Source organism: Mastomys coucha, unplaced genomic scaffold (genome assembly GCF_008632895.1).
Source record: "Mastomys coucha isolate ucsf_1 unplaced genomic scaffold, UCSF_Mcou_1 pScaffold22, whole genome shotgun sequence".
Classification (NCBI taxonomy): domain Eukaryota; kingdom Metazoa; phylum Chordata; class Mammalia; order Rodentia; family Muridae; genus Mastomys; species Mastomys coucha.
In genome coordinates this window covers 91,586,977-91,610,075 of record NW_022196905.1, presented here as the reverse complement: position 1 = coordinate 91,610,075, position 23,099 = coordinate 91,586,977, and the positions used below count along the sequence as shown (strand labels likewise).

Sequence of the window (23,099 nt, the reverse complement as noted above, 5' to 3'; positions counted from 1 at the left end):
CAAGTAAAAGATATTAGCTTTGTTCCAAATTCCAGGAGTCAGTGAGCACTAGAGGAGGAAAAGATGTTCAAGCAGCAGGAAGTAATCCTGACCTTCTGGAAGGGTTGGCTGAGTTGTGCTTATGCATTGTGCCTTATTGAGCATGTCATCAGCCAACTGAGCCCACTTAATCCCAGACACAAAAGAACTTTTTAGGGACCCTAGGAGAGGCCTGTATTGTGTGGAACTGAAGTTAACTCTTAAATTCCTTAGAAATCACATAGTAATCCTGAGCAGGCTTTTGCCTAATCAAAGGAGGTCTATTAGGGCATCCTTCATGGTGCTGCGTACAGGGCTGGTCTATTAGGGCATCCTTCATGGTGCTGTGTACAGGGCTGGTCTATTAGGGCATCCTTCATGGTGCTGTGTACAGAGCTGGTCTATTAGGGCATCCTTCATGGTGCTGTGTATGGGGCTGATCTATTAGGGCATCCTTCATGGTACTGTGTACAGGGCTGGTCTATTAGGGCATCCTACATGGTGCTGTGTATGGGGCTGGTCTATTAGGGCATCCTTCATGGTGCTGTGTATGGGGCTGGTCTATTAGGGCATCCTTCATGGTGCTGTGTACAGGGCTGGTCTATTAGGACATCCTTCCTTCATGGTGCTGTGTATAGAGCTGTTTGTCTTTCCCTACTTCCTGCATCCAAGAGTCAATGTAAATGGGATATGAGTAGCAGCAAAAATTACCCACCTTAGGAAACAGAGGGTCCTCGGAAAATGGAAGCCCATTAGGCTTATTTCCCTTTTTGAAAAAAAAATTGTGTTAGAGTATAAAACTTCACAGCTATTTTCAGTTTTCAGTATTTTGGCATTGTATACATACAAATACATTTTTGAAAACAAGTGCCTCTGAGGACTGGAGCTATCACAGAGATCTCTACGGAGGGATGCTCTGTGGGATGAGACCACAGAAGGATATGAACAGCCTCAGGTGGAAACTACAGTCCCTTTACATGTTGAGTAGAAACCGAATCAACTGAGGGAATTGAGGGGTTGGTGCTGGGAGGATGAAGAAGGTTGGCTTGCGTGACTTCTAGATGAGTGAAGAGCACAAAGGCTCTGCAGAAGGAGAGGCACATGAGGGGGAATGACAGAAGAACCCAGCCCAGAAGGGGCTGTGGGTCAAGATAATCAAGAGGCTTGACTCTGCATTGGAGCGAGTCGGAAGGAGACTTCTGAAGTGTTTGGTTTAAGCAGGAAGAAAATAGAATGCCATCGTGGGAGGATCACAACTCACTTTATTTTTAAAAAGATCCGGCATGTTGTAGAGAACAGATCTGCATGGAGCTATGACACAGAATCTTCTACAAACCATGGAACAGAATCAGAAGAACGCAGATGGCTAGAGGTGCGGGTCTCTGCTTCTGTGACACTTTTGTGATTCTCCAAACTGCTCTGGGCTAGAGTTTCCCTCCCCCATATTCTTGTAGAGCCTGGCTTGCTGCACTGAATGCCCCAAGGACCTTGTTCCGTGGGTGTCATTGTTACCTCCACTTCAAGTGTGGGGACATTTAAAGCCTGGAACTGTATAGTGACTTCATGCAGGCAATAGTGGAGCCAGGGGCAGGGAAATGAGAAGGGAAGGAGAAGGAACCAGGACAAAATAAACTATAAACAAGCATAGTGGTATAAACAAGCAAGTACTGGAGAGACAACTGGGAAATTTTAGCTGTGGCTGAAGGTTAAGTGAAGGAAGCGGGTTCGATCCATTCAAATACACATTTACGTGTATAAAATGGTGCGTTAAAAATAGCAGTGGGTGTTCTGTGCCATTCACTGTTGTTGGTCCCTCCCCAGACAGAGCACCTGGCTATATTCTTCTCAAGTGTTTCCCTTCTCTTAGGATCCTGCCCAGGGTTTGTCCTATTTCCCTTACTGTCTGACCACTTAGAAACCTACTCCAACCGCCCTTCACCCTGTGTGTGCAGTCCGAGGAATCTCACAGCTGGGTCGATTCCTTCTGAGGGCAGCTTGTATGTACCTGAGTGCCTCTTCCCTGGTGTTTTGCAGTCTCCCCTCTATTCATACATGTATCAAGTTCTCTTCTTTTCATAAAGATAATAGTCAACTTGGATTAGGAGTCACCCTAATAATCTTATTTAACTTATTAACTCTTTAAAGTCCCAGCTTCCAAACACAGAAATGAGACGATTTCAGGGCTTCAGCATAGGTCTTTGGAGGTGATGAGATTCAAAGACAGGTCTTCTTCCCCACTGCTCTCATGTCCACAAGCTGTTGTCACCTAAAGATACAGGTGACAGCATCCCTGTGTTCTCCTCTTCCTTCCCTTGGAAGCACTGCTGGGAGCAATCTCACTCACCTGGCATGGTGTTGAGGCTGGAGCTGAACTCCAGTGACCTATGAGACAGACTTGCTTCTTCCCATGTGCTGTGCTCTCATGCTTGAATAGACAACTTCCTATTTTCATTTCTCCTTTTGCTTTTCTGGACTCCTAGAGAATTTGAGTTCATACTGTACAAATAAATGGCCTGTGATTTAACTAACACACACTTCATTTTGACATTCTGAAGAGCTATGTAATTTGTATGCCTCTCTTTTGGGATATATCAAGGAGTGTTTATTGCTTTAGGCATCTTGCCTTATTGGACCTCCTGAAAAAAATTATATACTATGAAACCCCAAAGAGGTTTCATATCAACCAAGCATCAAAGCCAGTTTTTAAAGCCAGACTCTCGGGGCAGGAAGGCAGTATGATTTTCCCTGTGTCGTAAGTTTCTCACTTGGGAGGTCCCTGGACACAGACATACTTAGCCTAGAAGAATTGGCTGTTGTAAACTTGTCCATGTACTAGTTTAACTCATGTTTTATTACTTTTACAAAATATTTTAAATATTTGTTTATTATATAGGCTCTGTATAAGTTCTAATAGATTTATATTTAAAATTGTGATGAGTATATTGAATGTTTTAAAATTTTGAAGTAAACATACTTACACAAAATACTGGCAAATGCCCGAATAACTCATTTGTACCTTTCACAACTTTTATCATTTTTATAACTTTTACTCAAATGTTTTAATAAACTGCTATTTTATGCAGCTTACAAATAGATTTGTAAAAATCCTCACTACTTAGCACAGAAGTAAGTCACAGTACCTAGAAAGTCATTAATGATTGACAACAGAGGGGGAAATGTATGTATTAAATTATAGTGAAAACTCATTGCAGCTGCTATTTAGCCCCGGAAGATGCTGAGGGAGAGCCACAACTAAGCATCTTTGACTAGCATGGGCCCGTAGGAGCTTTATTTGAATGTTGGTTTTTTTGTGAGGCTGAGTTTCAGTCTAAATCCTTCAAATGAAGCTGTGTGTGATGTATATACTATTTTACATTTGGAGAAACTGAGGCTTACTGAGGTTCAGTCACTCACTCATTAGTTGACTTACTAATACGTTGGAGTTGGAGTTTGACCTCAAGTTTCTATGATCATCATTTCCACTGTGGCAATTATACGCCAGAGACACAGTCAGCAGTTACTCATTGAGACCGGGGACATACTGGGTACAACAAGCATTTGAAACCAAGGAAGTCATAAAAGAGGACATTGGTCATCTGACACTGAATTACTTAACCTTTGAGGCCCATAGTGTCTTCATATGTAAACGTGAGAATAATTATGATATTGTGTATGTGTGTGTGTGGTTTTGCTATTTTAACAAAGAGATGATGTATTGTGTCATACTAGATATACACACACCTCTCGTGTATCAGAGGCAGCTCTGTCAATCAGTCAAGCCCTTTTGAAAAAGTTATAAGATAATAATAAATAGCAAGAGCTATAAACATGTTTATGTCTTGGCTCAAGAGTTCTACTTTTGGAAATATAGCTTAAAGAAACTATTCAAAACACAAATAGAAAAGAGTAGTTTTAATTGCAGGGGGGAAATGATAAAAAAATTATCTGAAGATATCAAAACACAGGCTACACTATTTTTTTAACTTTTTATTGACTCTTTGTGAATTTCCCACCATGCACCCCAATCCTACTCATCTCTCCATCCTTCCATATCCTCCCCCCTTGCAACCTCCCCCCATCAAACAAAACAAAACAAAACAAAACAAAACAAAACAGAACAGAACAATCTCTCCATGGAAGCCAGGGTGTGTCGCACACTATACCCTTTTGCCCAGCAGCTTTGCTTGCAAATGTTCACTTCAGTGAGTCATTGGTCTGGTGTGAGGCCTCTGCCACACCATCAATACTGGAGTCTCACAGGAACTCCTCTTGGATATCCTGCTGTTGCCCTGTGTCCCGGAGATCCTGCGGCTTTGGATCTGCAGGGCCAGCCGTTCATAGGGTATCATATAGTTACTATGTGTTAACAATCCAGACACAGTAAAAACGATGGGAATGTACAACATAGGATGGGACATAGGTACAAGGATCTGCTACCCTGTAGTGTGCTCTCTTACACACATGTGCATTTGGATCACAGCTGGCATGAAGCACACACATGGGAGGAAGCCCTTTTCAGCAGCACCTATTTTAATGTTCTATGTGATGGTAGTTTTGTGGTAGGTACAGGCATTGATAAAATCCACAAACCCTGGTAGAAGGATAAGGGCATTTCCAAATTCAATGTAAAATGGACATTTATATGCAAAAAAAAAAAATCTAGCTTTCCATACAGAGAAACAAGGACTAAGGGAGACACAGAGAAAAAAATGCATAAACTGGACAGGTTTGACAGGATCCTGCCTGGGAAACCGAAAAGTCAGGATGTTCTCCACATTGACCCCCTTCCCTGTCTGCTCAGAGCCCGTGATAATAATAACCAAAGAGAGAGGAGGTGCTGTAGCAGCGAGCACAGTTCACTCAAGTTCAGCCAGACTGTACTCATGGGGAGTAAATGGGAGGGAGTCTAGTCAAGCCCCAGTGAGTCAACATGCAGCGTCCCTCCACCCTCCCTCCCTCCTTTCCCAAGGACACCTCACTGTGTCTGTGTGTTTGACCTTTCCAAGGAAGCGCCTGCAGCTGGCTTGGCAGAGAGGGAGGGGCAGACTGAGCAGCAGCGTGGACAGTGGCAGTTATCACATCTGGATGGAGGTGCTGGCTCCTTGCTCTTCATCCTGAGCATTTTGAAATGTCACAGCTCCCTCTTAAGTACCAGGGATCTGTGTGCTCTGTGGTTCTAGAGCTGTGTGAAAGGCAACAATGATGCTCTCCTGGCAGTTCCTTAGGGGGCACTGATACGCTACCTACACAAGGTGCTACCATGCTTGTTCCTGATTGAAAAAAACAAAAGTATAAGGGTGAAGTTAGAGGAATGGTCATCCTTGATAGCATCTGCTTCTATGGCAAGCAGGTTCCAGCTAGCCTGAAGGTGCAGAGAAGAGGATGGGGGAGCTGATGGCCTTAAATAGTCATGTCTTAAACAGAGTATAAAAATAAGGTTCTGGTTTCAGAGGGAAGCTTGAGATCCTTTAACAGATAAGAGTTGCCCAGTGACAACTCTTAAGCAAATGTGACTGCACATATTCCCCTGTTCACTCAGCTGGGAAAACCCACCCAATGATCCCTGTCCTCCTTCAAAATCCAGGTTCATCTCTCAGTACAAAGAGCCACTCACACTTCTGGCTCCAGGACAACCACTAAAACTCGCAACCCCAGCTTTTGAAGCCCTCTCATGCTTTGCTCTCCGGGAGAAGGCCGCAACCCCCCCCTTGGGGACTACTGATTTTTACAGCTCCTCGGGAGTACCTCTGAGTTTATCCTGGGAAGATAAGAGGTGATATAATTGCTTTCACTTTGCAAGGGTCTGGGAGGACAGTCAGTTTGCCTGGGCAGGTGGGAGTAGGGCGGGGTGGGGTTGGAGGTGGGTCTGGGGTATAAACATCTCTCTTTTCCTCTCTTTATTCGGTCCATCCTAAGTGTTCACATTCCCATATTCAGAAAGTGATGAGTTCAGGGGGTGGGAGGAGACAACATCTGTAAATGGCAGCTCTCTAAGCACTTGACCACTGAAGAGACAAGGAAACTCTGAGAAAAGCCTGAAATGAGAGCAGTATTGAGAGAAGGGAAGGCCTTTTAGTCGTTACTACATGCCTGTCACTAATATACATCTTGCTTGTGAACTCATGGGGCTCAGAGTCATATTTTCCCACCAAACAAACAATTTATAGGTAAGAAATCTGTGTTTCCTGAATTCTCTGTTGTCTTAGTCTCAAGTGTACTCAGTGCAAAGGTATCAAGGGAATGTTTGGCCTGCAGGAAACCTGGCTGCTCAAGCCCCTAAGAAAGCTAGTTCCCGTGTTGCTATAGCAACTGGAGGAGCCTCAGAAGGAAGGGCAGAGTGTTCAGATTCATCTACTGCTTCCAACAGATTGACTTCTTCCAAGCCCAGTCATGTTTCCCAATCATCAACACAGCAAGTGTTAGTTTCATTAAAAAGAATAATGACAGTTACAACAGTTTCTGTCTGAAGTCAATACGTTTGGGCCTCTTCCCTAGCGACATTGAACGCCTTTTTATCTCTGGAAGGCGGAATTTGTACTGTGATCCTTTAGGGTTCTATAGACCTCACACTCACACATTCACCAATAATATGGCCGGGACTTGCGCCAGTGGGGTTTGACGGTAATTACACTTTGATGACTGGAACATGACCTGTGAAATGAGTTGCTGGTCTCTGTTAACTCCTAATGGACATCAAGCCACGTCCCTTGGAATCCAGCACTACCCCCGTCTCTAGCCCTGAAGTTGGAGTTTGGCATGATTTCTCTTGAGGGGAAATTGCAGAGCCTCCTGCCAAGCAATTATGCTTTGCCTTTCTAGGCAGCAGAAATCTATACAATTAGTCTCGAAATACTCTGTGAGATGTGTGTAAATAACACAAGCCATATTTACAGGCAGGGCCACCCTGGCAGAGAGTGTGTTATCTGCCCTGGTAGGGTGAAGGGAAGGTAATTAGTAGCAGCAGGAGGAGAGATTCCAAACCACTGGGAAAAAAAAATCTTTCTTTACCTCAAGAAACACAGCCAATTAAGGAACAGCAGGGGATGGAGATGTGTCAATATTTGCTGATTTATTATTAAAGTTCATTTTTATTTTATGGGGTGTGCTGATACTTTTGGATCTTTTTTTCATTAACAAGTTTCTTGATGTCCTTTCTAACAATGCCAAGAGAGGGTGATAAATTCCTGCTGTGAGAAACCAGAGTTGGGATTGGAGACAGATCTGAGAGGATATTGTGGAAATTCATAAAGCCATGAAAGGAAAGTTTCCGTAGGAGGAAAAAGCACACCTATATTGTGGAAGACCAGTGCTAGATGCTGAAAGACACAAGGAAAGCTCGGCTCAAGTCTCGTCCTCAGTAGCCCACACTTCCAGCGGAGTACAGTAACATGTTCTCTAACAATATGGTAGGGTGGGACCTTCAGTAGGGAGAAACTTATTCTAGCCTCCTGTCAGCAGTCAGCGCTTCCTTTGAACAGGATGGGCAAGATCTCTTCAATATCTTCCCAGGCAGATACATGAAGAAAATGTAGTAAGATCCATGAGTAACAGTATAATAATACTGATAGTAAAGCTATTATGACAATCACATTGAACAATGTGGCTTGAGGTTTAGGATATTTGTTGAAAATAGCTGGCACTCAGGCTGAAAAAGTCAGTGGGGGCTCTTCAGTGGATTCTGAGCAAGAGTCAAGGACTTTGGAAATTCTGCCACACTGAAATTAAAAAAAAAAAAAAAAGAAGAAGAAGAAGAAGGAAATCAGAGATTTTCCTGTGCTGTTTTCTAGGAGATGAGTTTGGAATCTTATACTCTGACCTACGTCCTAGAAAGATCCCTTAATAGGTAAAGCAGAAATATTCTGGATTTCTGTCAACACATATCTCTGAATTCTTTCATCGAGTAGTAAGTGGTTTTGTAACATGCCCCTGTGCAAGGTTAAATGGATTTGCACAGACAACAGCCTGAAGGAGCCTTGTGAAAAAATGCTGGCTCAGGTTTTTCAATGACAGCCATTATGTTTAGCGCTGGAGGCAAGGTTTTGAATGGCAGGGAAAGGGTTCTATTCTACAGGGAAGCCTCCACAGCCTGAAATCTCTTCTCTGTCTTCTGTCCTCTGCAGGAGCAGCAATGGAAACCCGTGTACCGCAGCCTCGCTGCCATGTGCCTTTCGAACCCTCTCATTGAGAAGCCAGGAGGCAAAGTAAGACAGCTTCTGCGTCTTGTTAAATGGTGTAACTTGAGCAAAACAACCTTCATTTCTTTTTGTCTTGAGGTATCGGGGGAATTTATCAAGTTCATTTCATAAGAATACTTGTTAAAAAAAATTCTGAACTTGAACACCTTGACTGGCACTAGTGAAACTTGCCCTTGGCAAAATGTTGAGCTTGACAAACACTGTTGGGAGCATCCCTGGCCTTAGCATCTGCCTGCTCTTCCATCCCCGTGAAGCCTCCCCCACCTCCTTCAGTCTCCCGTGCTTCCCCATGCATTAGGACCTGTTAGAAGGACAATGGTACACTTACAATCACCACATCTCAGGGTGATGTTCAGACACCATTCTATGTTTTAAAATACTTATTATTTAAGCCACTTTGATGCATAAAGATGTTGCCTCTAAATGGTGCGTATGTTGTACCTGCTGCTGTTCTGAACTTGGAATCAGATCCATCCTGGGGTGGGAGTGGCAGGAAGAGTGGAGGCTTCCTAGAGGTTTACTGGTAGGGTTCAAATCAAAGCTCTGGCTTCCTCTAGCTCTAGATTTTGATCAAGTTCCTTGTTAAAAGGAACATCGTATACCAAGCCTGCTTTGTGGGGTCATCACAGTAGCAGAATACTTTAACACAAATCCACAAAGCAAGCATGTCTTTAAACCTGTCTTGCTCTCTGTCTTTCCAAGTATTGGATGGGTTATAAATATGAGTTGATTGAATGAAATGAAAAACTAAATAGTAAGTGTGGGCAAATCAAGTCTCCAAATGGCTTGACTGGAGAAACTGGAAGATGGACAATCCACTTCAAAAAGGCAGAGAGAACTTTACTGCATTTTCTAGGCACCACTTCACATGAGGAGCATTGTGCACCTGCTTCTTCACAGTCTTTCCATCTTCAGCTGTTGAGATACATGTATAGGCTACACACAATCCAATGCCTAGGACGAAGTGTAGTCTCTCGAAAAGAACAAAACCAAGCCAAAATCAAATAAAAACTCTTCAGGTGGGTCTCTCATAGATGCATATGGGCAGGACCAGTGTTCACAATTTCTGTAACAGAACAGGTCTCTCTCCTTGCTTAGCTCTGGGTAATCTTGCCCGAGCTGTGCATCCTACCCAGGGAGTTGTCTGTGGTGTGAAATCCTGGATGAGGAAGCCCTCCTGTTTTGTCAGCAGTCCTGACGTGGAACAGGCATGGCAGGGAACAAGCCAAGCTTCCTGAGATGGTGTTTGCTCAGTGTTCAGTGAGGAATCTGTACTTCCTCTCTGCTGACTTCAGTTCAGTAAGTGAAAGGAGTTTCATTTGTCCCAACAATAAAGCCAGCCAACAAAGAAAATACTGCTTGGAGGTCACAAACTGCATTAGCAACCATTCCAGCATCCGTTGCTTCACCCAGCTGCTGCCCTTTCCAGTCCATAGACTCTCATTAAACCACCACTCGGCCTGTGGCTTGAGAGCTTAGCCATCTTCAAGGATGATGTCTGAAGTTGATGTACCTCAAAGAAGCCTCACTTGACCAACTGGAAGGGAATCAAGTCCGGTATGACCACTCTGGGTTCAGTGACATGATCTCTGTGTGCGTGGCCCTTCGGCTTCCCTCATCTGCCATGCAGCTAGCAGATAGATTTCCATGTTTCCCCCAAAACTGTTGGGTTGAGATGGATCCCACTGGACATTCTTTTGTTCTCTTTTCTCATAGTCCTGGCATCTGGGCTTAATACAGTTGTAGAAAACTACTCTAGTGAGTTCACTTGTCAATCACTCTAATATCCTAGTGCTTGGTGAGGGTGCGCGTGGGGATGGGGGACAGAGGGGTTACATGACCCTAAAAGCACAGTTCAGCCTTCATTTATAGGAGCCAAGGGAAGACATTGGATGTGGGCTGTTGGCACTGATAACTAATCTTCTCAGAACCCAGGCTGTTTTCCTCACTACAAAAACAAAAACAAAAACAAAACAAAACAAAAAGCAAAGCAAACTTTCCTGTGGGTGAACAACTGACACCTAGACCTGGGTGGCAACTCAACCACCCCAAGGAAGCTATCCCAGTCAACTCAGGACCAGCAGTTCCTTAATGGAGAGAAGGGAAGGTCTTAAAAATTCCAGCTAGACAGAGAATTCCAGTATGAGTTCATAATAGGGGAAAGAAGAATATTTGGGAGCCAACTCTAGTAACCCAGCCAAAGGATAAGTCTTTCCCTTAATGGCCGGGATTGGAGTAAAGCAAGGACAATGGATCCTAAGTAAGAAAAGGAAGTCAGCAGAGTCACTGTAGGCAGCAGGCAGGCAGCAGGCAGGCAGCAGGCAGGCAGGCAGGCAGGCAGCAGGCAGCAGGCAGGCAGGCAGCAGGCAGGCAGGCCCCGAGCATGGGACTGTTCATGGGACTGTTCATGGGACTGTTCATGGGAAGAGTTGAGTGCTTTACTTTTACAGACTTGGAGTCAGTGCCTTTTGGGTGAAGCATACAAATTTATGTAAATAAGAGTACAAATGTTAAAAGTGTATGTCTTAGGATTTCCTAGGACTAGCTCAGCAGTCTTGGTTTCCTCCTTTGCAGCTGCTCAAGATCATGTTGTGAAAGCTAGAGCTAAGCTTAGCGCACCAGATCCCACGGTGCTAAGGCTAGAGGACTTTTCTGTGTGACCCGTAGGAGATGTTCTCTCAAGGTTAAAGCAGGGTAAAATACAAATATGTGATAGTAAACATGGTATCCCTTAGAGCACGGTCTAACGAAGAGTAGTTGTGACCCCCCTTGGGGGTTGCATATCTGATAGCCGACTTATTTACATTATGATTCATAACAGTAGCAAAATTCGAGCTAGGAAGTAGCAGCAAAAGTAATTTTATGGTGGTGGTGGGGTCACCACAGCATGGGGAGCAGTTTTAAAGGGTCACAGCATTAGGAAGGTTGAGAAACACTGACATAGACGCTGCTCAGATAACAGTAAATATAAAAGGCTTTAAAAATAAATTAACTGAAGATCCAAAGTGGACTGTTCAAGAAGAATTAGACCACCATGGCAGAGACCCAAGGATCCAGGGGTACAGGTAGTGGGTAAGGCATAACATGAAACTCCTCTTCCCAGCTGCCCTGGGCCATTCCTATTAGTGCTTCTTGAAGGCATTGTGCAGATGACCTAGACTACAACCCTCACATGCCTTGGGAAATGGAAGCAGATAGAGCTGCTTGAATTAGGGACTGCCCATGACCAGGGGAGGACCAAGCTGCCTTTCTTGAAGGACTTCAGATGACAGTCAGACATGTCTTGGCTCCAAAGAATCATAACGTGAAGACATGATTTGACCAACAAAGAAAGAAACAGAGATAACACACTAGGAGGGTAATGGTGTTATTAAATGGAAGGGTGGGTAAGAAAGTAAACATGCTCCCTGGGCCTTCTGTACTGCGGGGTGAACGAAGGGGAAACTGAAGGAGCCTGGTGGAAGTGACTGGATAAACAACAGATAAAAGGCCAGGGAGGAGGACCGCCACTCAACAGGATAGTGATGTCAAGGCTGGAGGCTTCTGTGAGAAAAAAGAATGGAGTGTCCTCTTTATAGATAAATCTCTAGCTTTAACAAAATCAGGACCTTGTTCTTACTAAAGAACATTTCGCCTTGGAAATGGGAGGGGTGGTCTTCCCCGGCACAGCCCCTCCCTACTCACAGTGTCTCACCTGGGTCTGGGTGAGTGGTACCTGCTCTTTAAGTGTCTCTGGACTTCACATTGATTACTTTGGGTTTTCAGTGGCCCAAATAGGTGGAGCCAACAACCCCCAAACCATTCTGTGGCTTGATACTGCTTTAAAAGCAAAACAAAACCTATCAAAAGGCATGGGAACAATCAGGAGGCTGTTCTTAACAAAGCAAGTCTTTCAATCACTATAGTTTCTGATGGTTCTAAATTCCATGTAAGGATGCCCGGTTTAATTGCATCTCCTCTCTATACATCTAGCTTCTGGCCATTAAAGTAAAATAAATTAAGCCAAATATTTATCTTCTGGGAATTTCTGTGGCAAGAAGGAAATCTTCAAGTTACCTATTCTGTTTCCCTCTGCTTCTAAAATGATAGACATTTTAGTTGGACATATGTCCAAGATAAAAAGTACATTCTTAGCTTCTCTAGCATCAGAACATAGCTGTGCCTAGATTATGACCAATGGGAAATGAATGAAAATGATGTTTGCGAGTCCTGCCCCTTTTTCTGAATGCCACATGGCTGTGGCAACCAAACCTGGGATTGCTACCTTGCAGTAAGACAGGATTGCAGAGGACCACACTAAAGACTTAGGGTCTATGACTCTGGAGTCCATGGCTGCTTATGAATGCTTAAGACAGACATTAGCTTCCATCTTGTTTGCATCCCTACTGTTTTGGCTGCTGTAATTGTTGCTATAGTGGTGTGGTGTCCAAGTCAGTAGTTACCCAGAACAGAGGGCAGAGTCTACACTGTGGAGGCGTTCAGAGTCCAAATGCAGGTCAAACAAGAACAATACCTATGAGGTAAAGAAATGGGGAAACTGAGTTGTGAACACCCATCTCCTAAATCCAGCCTGTATGAGGTCAAGAGGCAAAGAAACTAACTTTGACCTCTGAGAGAAGGCTGGTAAGACCCTGTCTTAAACTTTGGTATCTGGGCTGAAAGAAATTCGAAGAACTGAGACCAATAAAATTTGAATCTATTCAGGAGCTGTAGTAAGTAAATGGGCATGGAGCCACACTGTTTTCTAAATCCTTATGTTTATGGGCTAATGAGATGACTCAGAGGATAAAAACATGTGCCATCTGGGCACCTGGATTTGATCCCCAGGACCTACATGCTAGAAGGATAGAACTGACTTTTGAAAGTGGTCTTCCCGACCTTCTAGTGTGCATATGCACATGCACATATGTATGCATATGCACAAAATGAACAAGTAAATGCAATTTAAAATCTTAAGTGATGTATTGGCACCAATAGATTAATGCCGGCATTAGTCTTCCAGAGAAAAGCTTCAGTCTTGCTGTGGTTAATGCAGAGACTCATAGGAGAGGAGAGCAAGTGGCAGGGAATGCCTGATCCTAAACGGGGTAGCGACATCAGCCCTTCTAAGGCTAGGGGTCATCTGGAAGATCAGACAGGAAGAAGAAAAAGTAAGAACCGGAAGTTAGTGGGGAAGCGTACACAGGAAAAAGAAAAAATAAGAACCGGAAGTTAGCGGGGCGTGCCGAGACTGTCTCCTGCATGTAGTAGGCTCACTGCAGGCAGAGACGCATTGCATTTCTGCTTGTCTACACAAGACTGAGCCCATCACCGTTTTATCATGTGTAGGTCAGACGCAGGAATCATGAAGAAGTTGTCTTTTTTTTTTTTCAGTAGTGTGTAGCCACTGATAAGTTATCCATGTTCCAGTAAGTAGCCCCTCACTCATACTTCTATAAGCAGCTTTAACTAAGTTCAATGGGTCCCTGACCCCTGACCCCCACCCCCAGTTAAAATAGGAGGGGTTTGTTTGAGAAAAAGGTGGTTTCTGAAGGAGAGGGTGTTAATGAGAAAGGATCATGGAGACCGGATGAAAAATGACTCAAAGCTTGGTGTACATACACATGAAATTTTCAGGGAATCAAAAAGGTAGAATAAATGTTTTAAACAAAAGCAAAAACTGAAGCAAATAATATAATCATAGTAGAGTCGCTGCCCATCTCATAATCTTTCTATCGGTTCCTATGGTCTGAAAGGGCTGCTTGTGTTTTTAGGAATACGCTATTATCTTCAACTCTGCATTTGGGGCGACAGTCCTGACTCCTTGAAGCAAACACACTGAGCCACAGCACTTGTATTAGCTCCGTCAATCAAGGTGTTATGGGAGAGTGAACTGCTTCCTCATATCTCACTCTGGGACTGTGTGTGTGGCTTTAACATTAAGGAAAACTTTCCATGTTTCCTTTGTTATTTAACCTTCTAAGAAGGCAGCTGTTCCCTCTGCCATACACTGGAGCCCAGGTCAGTATTTTCCATTGATCTTTGGTCAGAGTCCTTGGTACCACATGGTGGCAAGTGATGGTGACCTTCTACTGGTAGCTCAGTAAGTGAAGCTGTATGCTGTTCAGTTGGCTGTCTCTTTGTTACACCCACTCATAAAGATTTTTTAGACTTTATTTTCTATGTTGTAGGCTTACTGAAGACAAGGAATTTTTGAAACAAATACAATTAGTGCTGTCCTGTAAACAATAAATAATCAAGAGTAGGAATATATAATACTGAAATTGAGATGCCTGGAATCTCACCACCACCTAAAAGACAACTGGAACTTAGGTTTGCAATATTAGTTCCACCCTTAGGAGATCATCTGGATTGAAAAACAATCTAAGACACTCAGGCATGAAGCCTGAACAGTCATTCTTAACAGACAAGGCAGTTCTGTCAACACCCTTAAGGAGAATTCAAAATTATTTTTAAAACACTTAACAAAAATGCATAAGTCACTTACAATATAATATACATCTTCCTTGAAGCCTAAAAGTACTCCATACCAACTCAAGAAGTCACAGAAAAATAAATGAAATATGAAGAATTGATATCTGCAGGTTATTAAAATTATTAGGATATTAATAAAAGTCTGTAATTCCACAAGTATGTTGAAGTCTACACACAGTAAAGACAAGAAATGATAAATATAAGAAAGACAAATGTATGTCTTTTAATCTTTTGTTACTCCTTGTTTCCAGAGGCTAAACTATATAATACAACATGTATGGGCTAAGTACGCACACACATCCGCACACTTAAGCAATCCCCAGGCCCTTGCTGTTGTGGTATTCACTATCATCATAGAGCATAAAGTTGGATTTGTACCACACTGATACTGCTTACTTTTTCCTGGTCTCGATGAACCAGTGCTTTCCATTAGCAGTGCCCTAAATTGTCTCTCGGAGCCTAGCTGAAAATTATCAACTACCACTTTTGCTCAATAGACTGACCCAAATGTTACCAAGAGAGGAGGAAACTCAGATTTATGTTACCTACCACGGGTGATGCAGCATGCTTTAAACAGCAACACAAGGCCATTGAGTCCAAATAATAACAGCAACAATTATTGCTATAATGGCTACCACTGTTTGTGGACTCTGCCGCAGACACTAATGTAAGTTTTTATAGGTAGTATGTCACTTAATTGTTTTACAGATGACGGCTAGAGGATAAACAACTACTTCAAGGTCCCCAAACTAATAAATGACAGTAGAGATGGCATCCAGATCCAAGCATACTGACTTCAGAATCTGTGCCTTGCCTAAGATGTTGCTCTAATGTTTAGACAGCCTCTTTCCTGATGAAATAGAAGTGAAGTTTCCTAAGAGGACACAAGAAAGATGAAAAGAAGAAAAAACAAAAGAAAGGAAGGAAGAGAAGAAAGAAAGAAAGAAAGAAAGAAAGGAAGGAAGAAAGAAGGAGGGAGAAAGAAGGAAAGAAAGAAAGAGAGAAAGACCTTCTTATATTTTAGGTCATTCTAGTTACAGTTAACCTACATTAGATTCCTTTTTACCAAATGGCCCTGCTTATAAATAGCGATGCTGCACCAATAGGAAATCTATGTGGGCATGCAGCGTTAGGTAGATCTTCTAAAGGCAATTGCTTTGCAAAGAATTTTAATAGGAGTTTAAGCTGCACTAATGTCACCGTGTTACGCAGATCAAAATATTCAGAAGCTGCTCCTCAGAAGCTATTCCATACACTTAGATGCCCCAGTTTATCTGCTGTGGGAGAAGGAGGCTTGGTGCCCACAGAATCCGAGAGGCTATGCATTTGATGTTAAGGATATTGACACTCCCAAGGAAAGGAGTCAGAATGGCATTATTAAATATCATTAAAGCCTGGTCTAATGAAGGAATCAAAACAAAGTCACGGGTGGAGCTCAGATCTCCGCTTGCCACCAACGCTTGTTAAGTTTTGCATATAGGTCGTTGGGATGCCTGTTAAAGTAAATGAGTATAAATGAAGAGAACAGAGAACAGATCTTGCATAAAAGTTTATGGTCTGGAGAGTAGGCAGGTAATTAGGGTGCAATGAACTCCCCAATTGTGTCTGTTTTTAAAGGTCATTTCCTGCATTTCATGAGAGATGGAGAATTACTTTTGGTCACCATAAAATGTGCCTTGTACTCTTATGAACATTTCTTTCAGTCCACCTTATTTTAAGGTTGGTTGATTGTGTGTCTGCCTCTTTGACTCGCTTGTAATATCCTTTACTACAGACCAGGATGGAGCAGGCTTGTACCTCATTTCTTATTCACACTCCCAAAGCACTTAATGCAGTGTGATCCCAATAGTAGCTGCTTATTAAGAAAAGGGAGTGTAGGGATTCTTTGTAGAATCCATATATCATCAAATCTAAATCTGTGCTGTCTGACTCTTTCAACTCAGGATGCCTTCTGTACCCCTGTAAGAGCGCCTCTCTGAAAAACTCAACAGCTGCTACTAAACAATAGCTCATTTGCAAAAGTCAGAAACTTCATTTCTCCATTAAGGACTTAAAAAAAAAAAAAAAGCAACTGGTCTAAGAGCCATTATGCTAAGATTAGAATGGGGGAAATAGAGAGAAAAGTGAGGAAGGGATTGTCCTCATGAGCACAACCCTTTTCTTTGTTGTACCGGCGTGTCTTGCTGAACCTGCCAGAAACAAAGATGGCACAGTCCCGTTCCTCACCAGCTAGACTTCCAAGGACCTGACTCAGTTGGCCTCTTCTTGAAGGCTCATCCTTCCTTGCCTTTCACAAAGTCAAACCACTCTGGTTCTCATCTAGCTATCTTTGTCTTGAAGAACCTCCACCACATCTTTAATTTTGGGATCTTCTCATGTGACATATCCACCCCATTTATGGTTTTGAATCTCCCTGTATGGCATCTCCACTGTATCTCTGCTTCTGGGTGTTCCCATGGGGCATCCTGGTGCTCTGTTTTAAGACCATCAACGTTTGTTCTTTGAGAAGATTTCTTTATTCTCCTGACTTGTTTAGTCAACATGTTCAAACCCAACCACTTAGTTCTCTTTCCCTTCTGTTTTTCTGTGGTTAAAGTTTCTCCCTGTACCCAAGAATTCAAACTGGGCACTTGGTCATCATTCTTAATTTCTCCCTCCTGGACATCTACTCTGTTAGCCATTAGAGTGAGATGACTCTAAATCCTTAACATCACACCCTATCTTTCTATGTCATTATGGTGCTAATCAGAACCTGGGCTGCATCTCATCAGGCATTGTATGTCAAGTGTAGATGTAATCAATTGACTTGACTGAGGAGTGGAACGGCTTCCCACTGGCTAGTGAACTTTTGTGGCTATCTTCCCTCGCACACAGTGTGCCCTCTTGTTCTGCTCCTTTCACTTATTCTTGCTTGGTTCCTTGTTCTCAAAATTCTACTTCTCATCTACCTCCATTTCTTTTCCTTCTCTACTACGATGGCTTATCCCAGTTGGATCTGTACTTTGCATTTCCATGGTTGTGTGCTCTCACTTGTCACATCTTCTGAGCACTGGAGAATCTTCAGTGTGCTGAACGTGTAGCACATACTAGACACCCAATGACCCCGAACCCTTCCTGTGACCATGCATTGTGTGTTCACATTCATTTCACTCCATGCCCAGAACCAGAGCTCATTCAGACTCTGAATTAAATTTTCTCCACTACCGAAACAGACCCTCGACCTGAATTAAAATACCTCTTTTCTATATAGATGATTAATGCCCATTAATGCCTATTATTATGCTGGAACTCATTGTATTCAAAAAAAAGAAAGAAAAGAAAAAGGCAAGATGATTATCATTTACAGGACATAAAGACAGATGCCTTGACCAATGTGAATTCCTCTCTATTACCTCATAACAATGAGATAATTGAGGAAAATGGGCATATTATCCAGTTTAGGTGATTATACAAGGTCTGTTTTATGAATGAGAATGGCAGTGGGAGGTAGAACTACCTGCTGTGCCACAGAAGGAGGGGGATAATTGTGGACAGTCCTAGCAGGTGCAGAATGTATAACGAGATGAAAAATGGCAATGGACTGCAGCCTAGACTTTTGATTTGAGATCAATAAAAAGGAAAGTTTAACTTATTGAACCCCAGAAATTCTGGCACTGCCTTCAGAAGCAATTTAGACGTGGAGAAGAGCTTAAGGCATGAAAAATCTGCACTCTTCAGTTTTAGTTAACACCTATATTATAAAGACAAGCTTTATCCTCATCATATTAAAAAAAAATGTCCCCAATCCAGTTCCCAGCATGTATGTCTGACAACTCACAGACCTCTGTTAGTCCAGTTCCAGGAGGGCCCAACACTTCTGGTCTCCACAGGAACCTGTACTCATATGCCTATACCCACACATGGAACTAGATGCAACGAAAACTAATACAAATCTTTAAATGTTTTCACACACCTTAATTTATCTCGCCATACAATAATGCTTTGTACAAGGAGAGTATATACTACAACTCCAAATTAAAGTTTTATCAAATATAATGGAGGAATATTATGTGGTTGATAGCCCTGGGCATTTTAAAAACCATAAAGTTACTCAAATCTTAAGGGATATAGAAAGAATTATTCTGTGCCTGTAGATCCTTGAAATGTCACCTCTAATCTGATGTTAAGTAGTATTCTATGAATATCTGCCATACTTTCTGTAAATATATCCGGGGGGGGGGGACGGGGAGAGAGCCTTCTGTCTCCTAGGTAGCTCATTCCATAATGTTAGATCTTTTAATATGGATAGTAACTAAACTCCATGGTGTGCTAGGTATGTATGTGCTAGACCTTGAAACTTTTCTCTTCAAAAGTCCTGGATAGTATGAATCATGTTTTCAAAAGGTCCTGTTGTTATTTCCATTATACAGATGAGAAAACTAAGACTGAGCAATGTAAGGCAACTGGATCAATATCACAAAATTCTATGATCAATGTATCACACAAAGGAGACGGCCTGACTTTACCTTCATGGCCTTAATCTTAAGGAGCAGAGATAGTGTGTCCTCTCTAAATTTCTTCCCAGTTTCTTCCCAGTGTTCACTGAAGTCATTGGTCCTTGTCTTAGTGAAAGGACAGGCAAAATGTCTAATCCTTTTTCACAGCACTGGCAACTGCTATCCTAACCCTCTGGGCCGACAGTGTCTCTGTGGGATTTATAGGTGTGGGTATCAGTATTCAGTGTTTCTGTGGGATTTATAGGTGTATCACCTTCTGTCTGTCCATGTGACTTTCAGCATGAGACTCTGTTCTTTGACAAATTCTATTTTAGGTTCTTATACAATCACCACATGATAAAGTTACATTTTATGTAAAATTAGCTTTGATGGAAATGTGGAAAGATAAGGTTTAGTCATATCCTTGTGGTCAAACCACAGCCACGCTGTGCTTGGTTAATAAGTTCTATCTCTGCTCCATTCACACAATTGGGAGTTTTCCTTGAATTTGGAACTTGCCTGTAATACAGTTATAGTTCATGTTCATAGCATGATTTGTTTCCCTAGGATGCTGAACTCTCTTGGAAGCAGAATTCACCATTAACATTTTGCAGAATGGAAATTTGTATCTAGTAACATTCACCCTGCATTAATCCCGCCCCAAATTTGGTTGATTAAATATTCATTTTGCTTCTAATTCTGTGTTGTATCAGTTAAGTTGGGCCATCTCAGTGGTTCCTGGGCACTTGTGTGACTCAGCTTCCAGGTAAGAAGACTCTCAAGTGAGATGGCTAGACTCTCAGCCTTCAGGGAGCTAATCTGGACATTAGCACATGGCAAAAGATGGGTCTCCTGGCAATGGAATAAAGAAAAACCGGGAGTCCTAAGCTCAGATCCTGCACATCACCCTTTATTCCATGATCTTGTTAAGCAAAGTTGGCAATTGTCAAAGCTGGAAACACAGACTCATCTCCTGGTGAGAAGATTTTAAAGTCATTTGAAATGTTCTGCATTTCAGGAGACATGAAGAGTATAGTCAGCTACACTGTAAAGAGCTTATCACTTGCCATGGCATCAAAATGATACCTTAAATACTTCATAGGAATTTTAACTGAGCAAACTCTAGAAATGAAGGTCTACGTGATTCCCGAGGAGTATGCCTGTGGTTCAGTAAGACAAGCCGAAACAGATCCAGTGTAAGAAGTAAAAGGAAAAAGACATGCCAGGTTCTAATGCTTCCTTTAGATAAAAGAGCAGAGAAGTCTGCAGGGATCGCCAACACAAAACTTCTTATGGATGAATTAGGTTTGGGCTTGACAGAAAACAAAGACCAGAAAGTTAGAATAGCTATCGGGGAAGGAATGAGAAAGGTGCTGATGTCAGAGGTGCATTGTGGGTCAAAGCAGGCTGGTGATAAAGTACAAGATATACTAACTGATAAATAAAGGAAAGAAATGAAGGCGTGTGGGGATACATATGTATAATGTGAGCTTGGTGCCCTCAGACAGTACAGGAACCCCAGTGCTTGGGGATCCTGAGGCAGGAGTTTTAGACAAACAGGGAGAGTATTCCAAATCAGGAAGGAGGAGGACAAGGAGTGGGGCCAAGTTAAATCTGGACTTGAGTTTTGAGGTAATAAGGAACTATACATGCTTTTTGAGTGTTTTTTTTTTTCCTCTCGATTATTTGTATGCTTTTAAAAATTGATTTGTTTTATGTACCTTGGTGTTCTGTCTCCATGTATGTTTGTGTAAGGTTACCAAATCCTCTGGAACTGGTGTTACAGATGATTGTGAGTCACCATGTGGCTGCTGGGAATTGAACCTGGCACCTCTGGAAGAGCGGCCAGTGCTCTTAACCACTGAGCCATCTCTCCAGCCCTTTGTTTTATGTTTTAAGTGATTAAAACTGCTGCAAGTCTAGCCTGACATTAACCTGAAGAGGGCATTTTGGGAGTAAAAAAAAAAACATTTTCAGTAAGCCTTCCAGTCTTTTTTTCTTAATAAAATCAAATGTCTAGTGACCTAAATAATTACCCAGCCAGGAAGTTTCATTTCTGCTACTATAAGGAACACAAGGCACCAACATTTGGAAAGGGGTAGATATGTTGTTTTTCTTGAAGAGAATCAGGAAATGTAATGACTTCTGGTTAAATTTGAGTCATTAGATCATGTGTGCAGACTTTTCAAGGTTATTCCCCTCAATGGCAAACTGGTAAAAAGCTGACATCTTCATGATTCTTAAAACGGACCCACTTAACTAAATCCTGACTAATCACAAGAGTGAGCATCAGTGTGGGCATGTTCCTTGTTAGAGAGCCACAGCAGACCCCGGGCTCCTCAGACACCCTTCCTTCAAAGTCCTGTGTATAGACTGCACAGGAGGAAGTCTCTCCAGTCTCTGTTCCTACACAGAATGCCAAGAGTGGCTGGGGACTCACTGAATGCTTAGCTGGGGAAAGTTAGAAAGCCATTGTACCACTGGGTGCAGAGAACAACTGCCAACAACTGTTAGAACAATTGGCCCGGCATAGGCAATAGAGCCAGTGGCAGAGAACCTGGCTGAGGACCAGGCAAGGTCCTGGCTTCCTCCAGCCCCACAAGAAATAAACTTTAAAAAGATAGGTGTAGCTGGGCGGTGGTGGTGCACGCCTTTAATCCCAGCACTTGGGAGGCAGAGGCAGGTGGATTTCTGAGTTCGAGGCCAGCCTGGTCTACAAAGTGAGTTCCAGGACAGCCAGGGCTACTCAGAGAAACCCTGTCTCAAAAAACAAACAAAACAAAACAAAACAAACAAAAAAAAAGATAGGTGTAGATATTTATTCCATGTTTATGGATATGTGAGGGTAAGAAAGCATGTGTATATGTTTGTGTGTGTGTGAGAGAGAGAGAGGGGGAGAGAGGGGAGAGAGAGAGAGAGAGAGAGAGAGAGAGAGAGAGAGAGAGAGAGAGAGAGAGAGAGAGAGCGAGCTTGTGTATGCAGAGTACAGAGAGGGTGAGAGGGGAGCCAACATTAGGGAGTTTGAGAACTTGGTAAAGACTAGAAGGCTAGATTTAATTGGAAATACCTGAAACCATCTGAGAAGTCAGATGATTTTTTAAGAAAACCCACCTACTTTCCACACAACAACAACAAAATGGCCTGGGATATCGAAGAGTGAGCACACAAAAAGAGCATGCCAGTTAAATTCTGCATGCAGATCCCACTTAAATCCTGCTGCAAAAACTCAGTTCTGAAATGCCGTTAAAAACAAACAATAGCCCGGTGGTGGCACACACCTTTAATCCCAGCACTTGGGAGGCAGAGGCAGGCGGATTTCTGAGTTGGAGGCCAGCCTGGTCTACAGAGTGAGTTCCAGGACAGCCAGGGCTACACAGAGAAACCCTGTCTCAAAAAAAAAAACCAAAAACCAAAAACCAAAAAACAAAAAACAAACAAAAAAAAACCAAAAAACAAACAATAAAACAAAACAAAACAAAGAAAAATAAGACCCGAAAGACCCAGTGGGCAAAAGCATTGCTGTGAGAGCTGCTCTGAGTTTGGTCCCTCAAACCCATATCTAGGGGCACCAAAAGAACTGAGTTCCCCTCACATAATGTGGCTCATATGCACTCATGCACACACACACACACACACACACACACATACACAGGAAACACTAACCATGAGCAGGCATTTCTCTGGATGAGTTGTTGTGTGTGTTGATTACTACTTTAGAATCTCTTGTTAACTCATGATGTATTATGGAGAGTGTATATGTGTCATGATATTATGTTCGAGATTAAGTTTAATATGCTTCAGTCAAAGAGCAACAGGAAAAGGAGAAAGCATCAGGTAGTAAGAATTGCAGAGTGGGGCAGAGTGGGGCTCAGTGGGACTCAGTGGGGCTCAGTGGGGCTCAGTGGGGCTCAGTGGCAGTGGCAGGGTGTGGCTCAGT

At 42.7% G+C, this 23,099-nt stretch overlaps 1 protein-coding gene across 2 annotated transcripts in view; it reads left to right on the top strand.

Annotated features, from left to right (window-relative positions):
- The window catches only part of Rasgef1b (RasGEF domain family member 1B), a 525,564-nt gene that overhangs the window by 354,904 nt on the left and 147,561 nt on the right, over positions 1–23,099 (top strand). For both annotated transcript variants that reach the window (XM_031336909.1, XM_031336908.1), the window contains exon 3: positions 8,139–8,219. In XM_031336909.1, the coding sequence (XP_031192769.1) occupies positions 8,139–8,219 (81 nt within the window). The remainder of the gene's footprint in view (positions 1–8,138; positions 8,220–23,099) is intronic.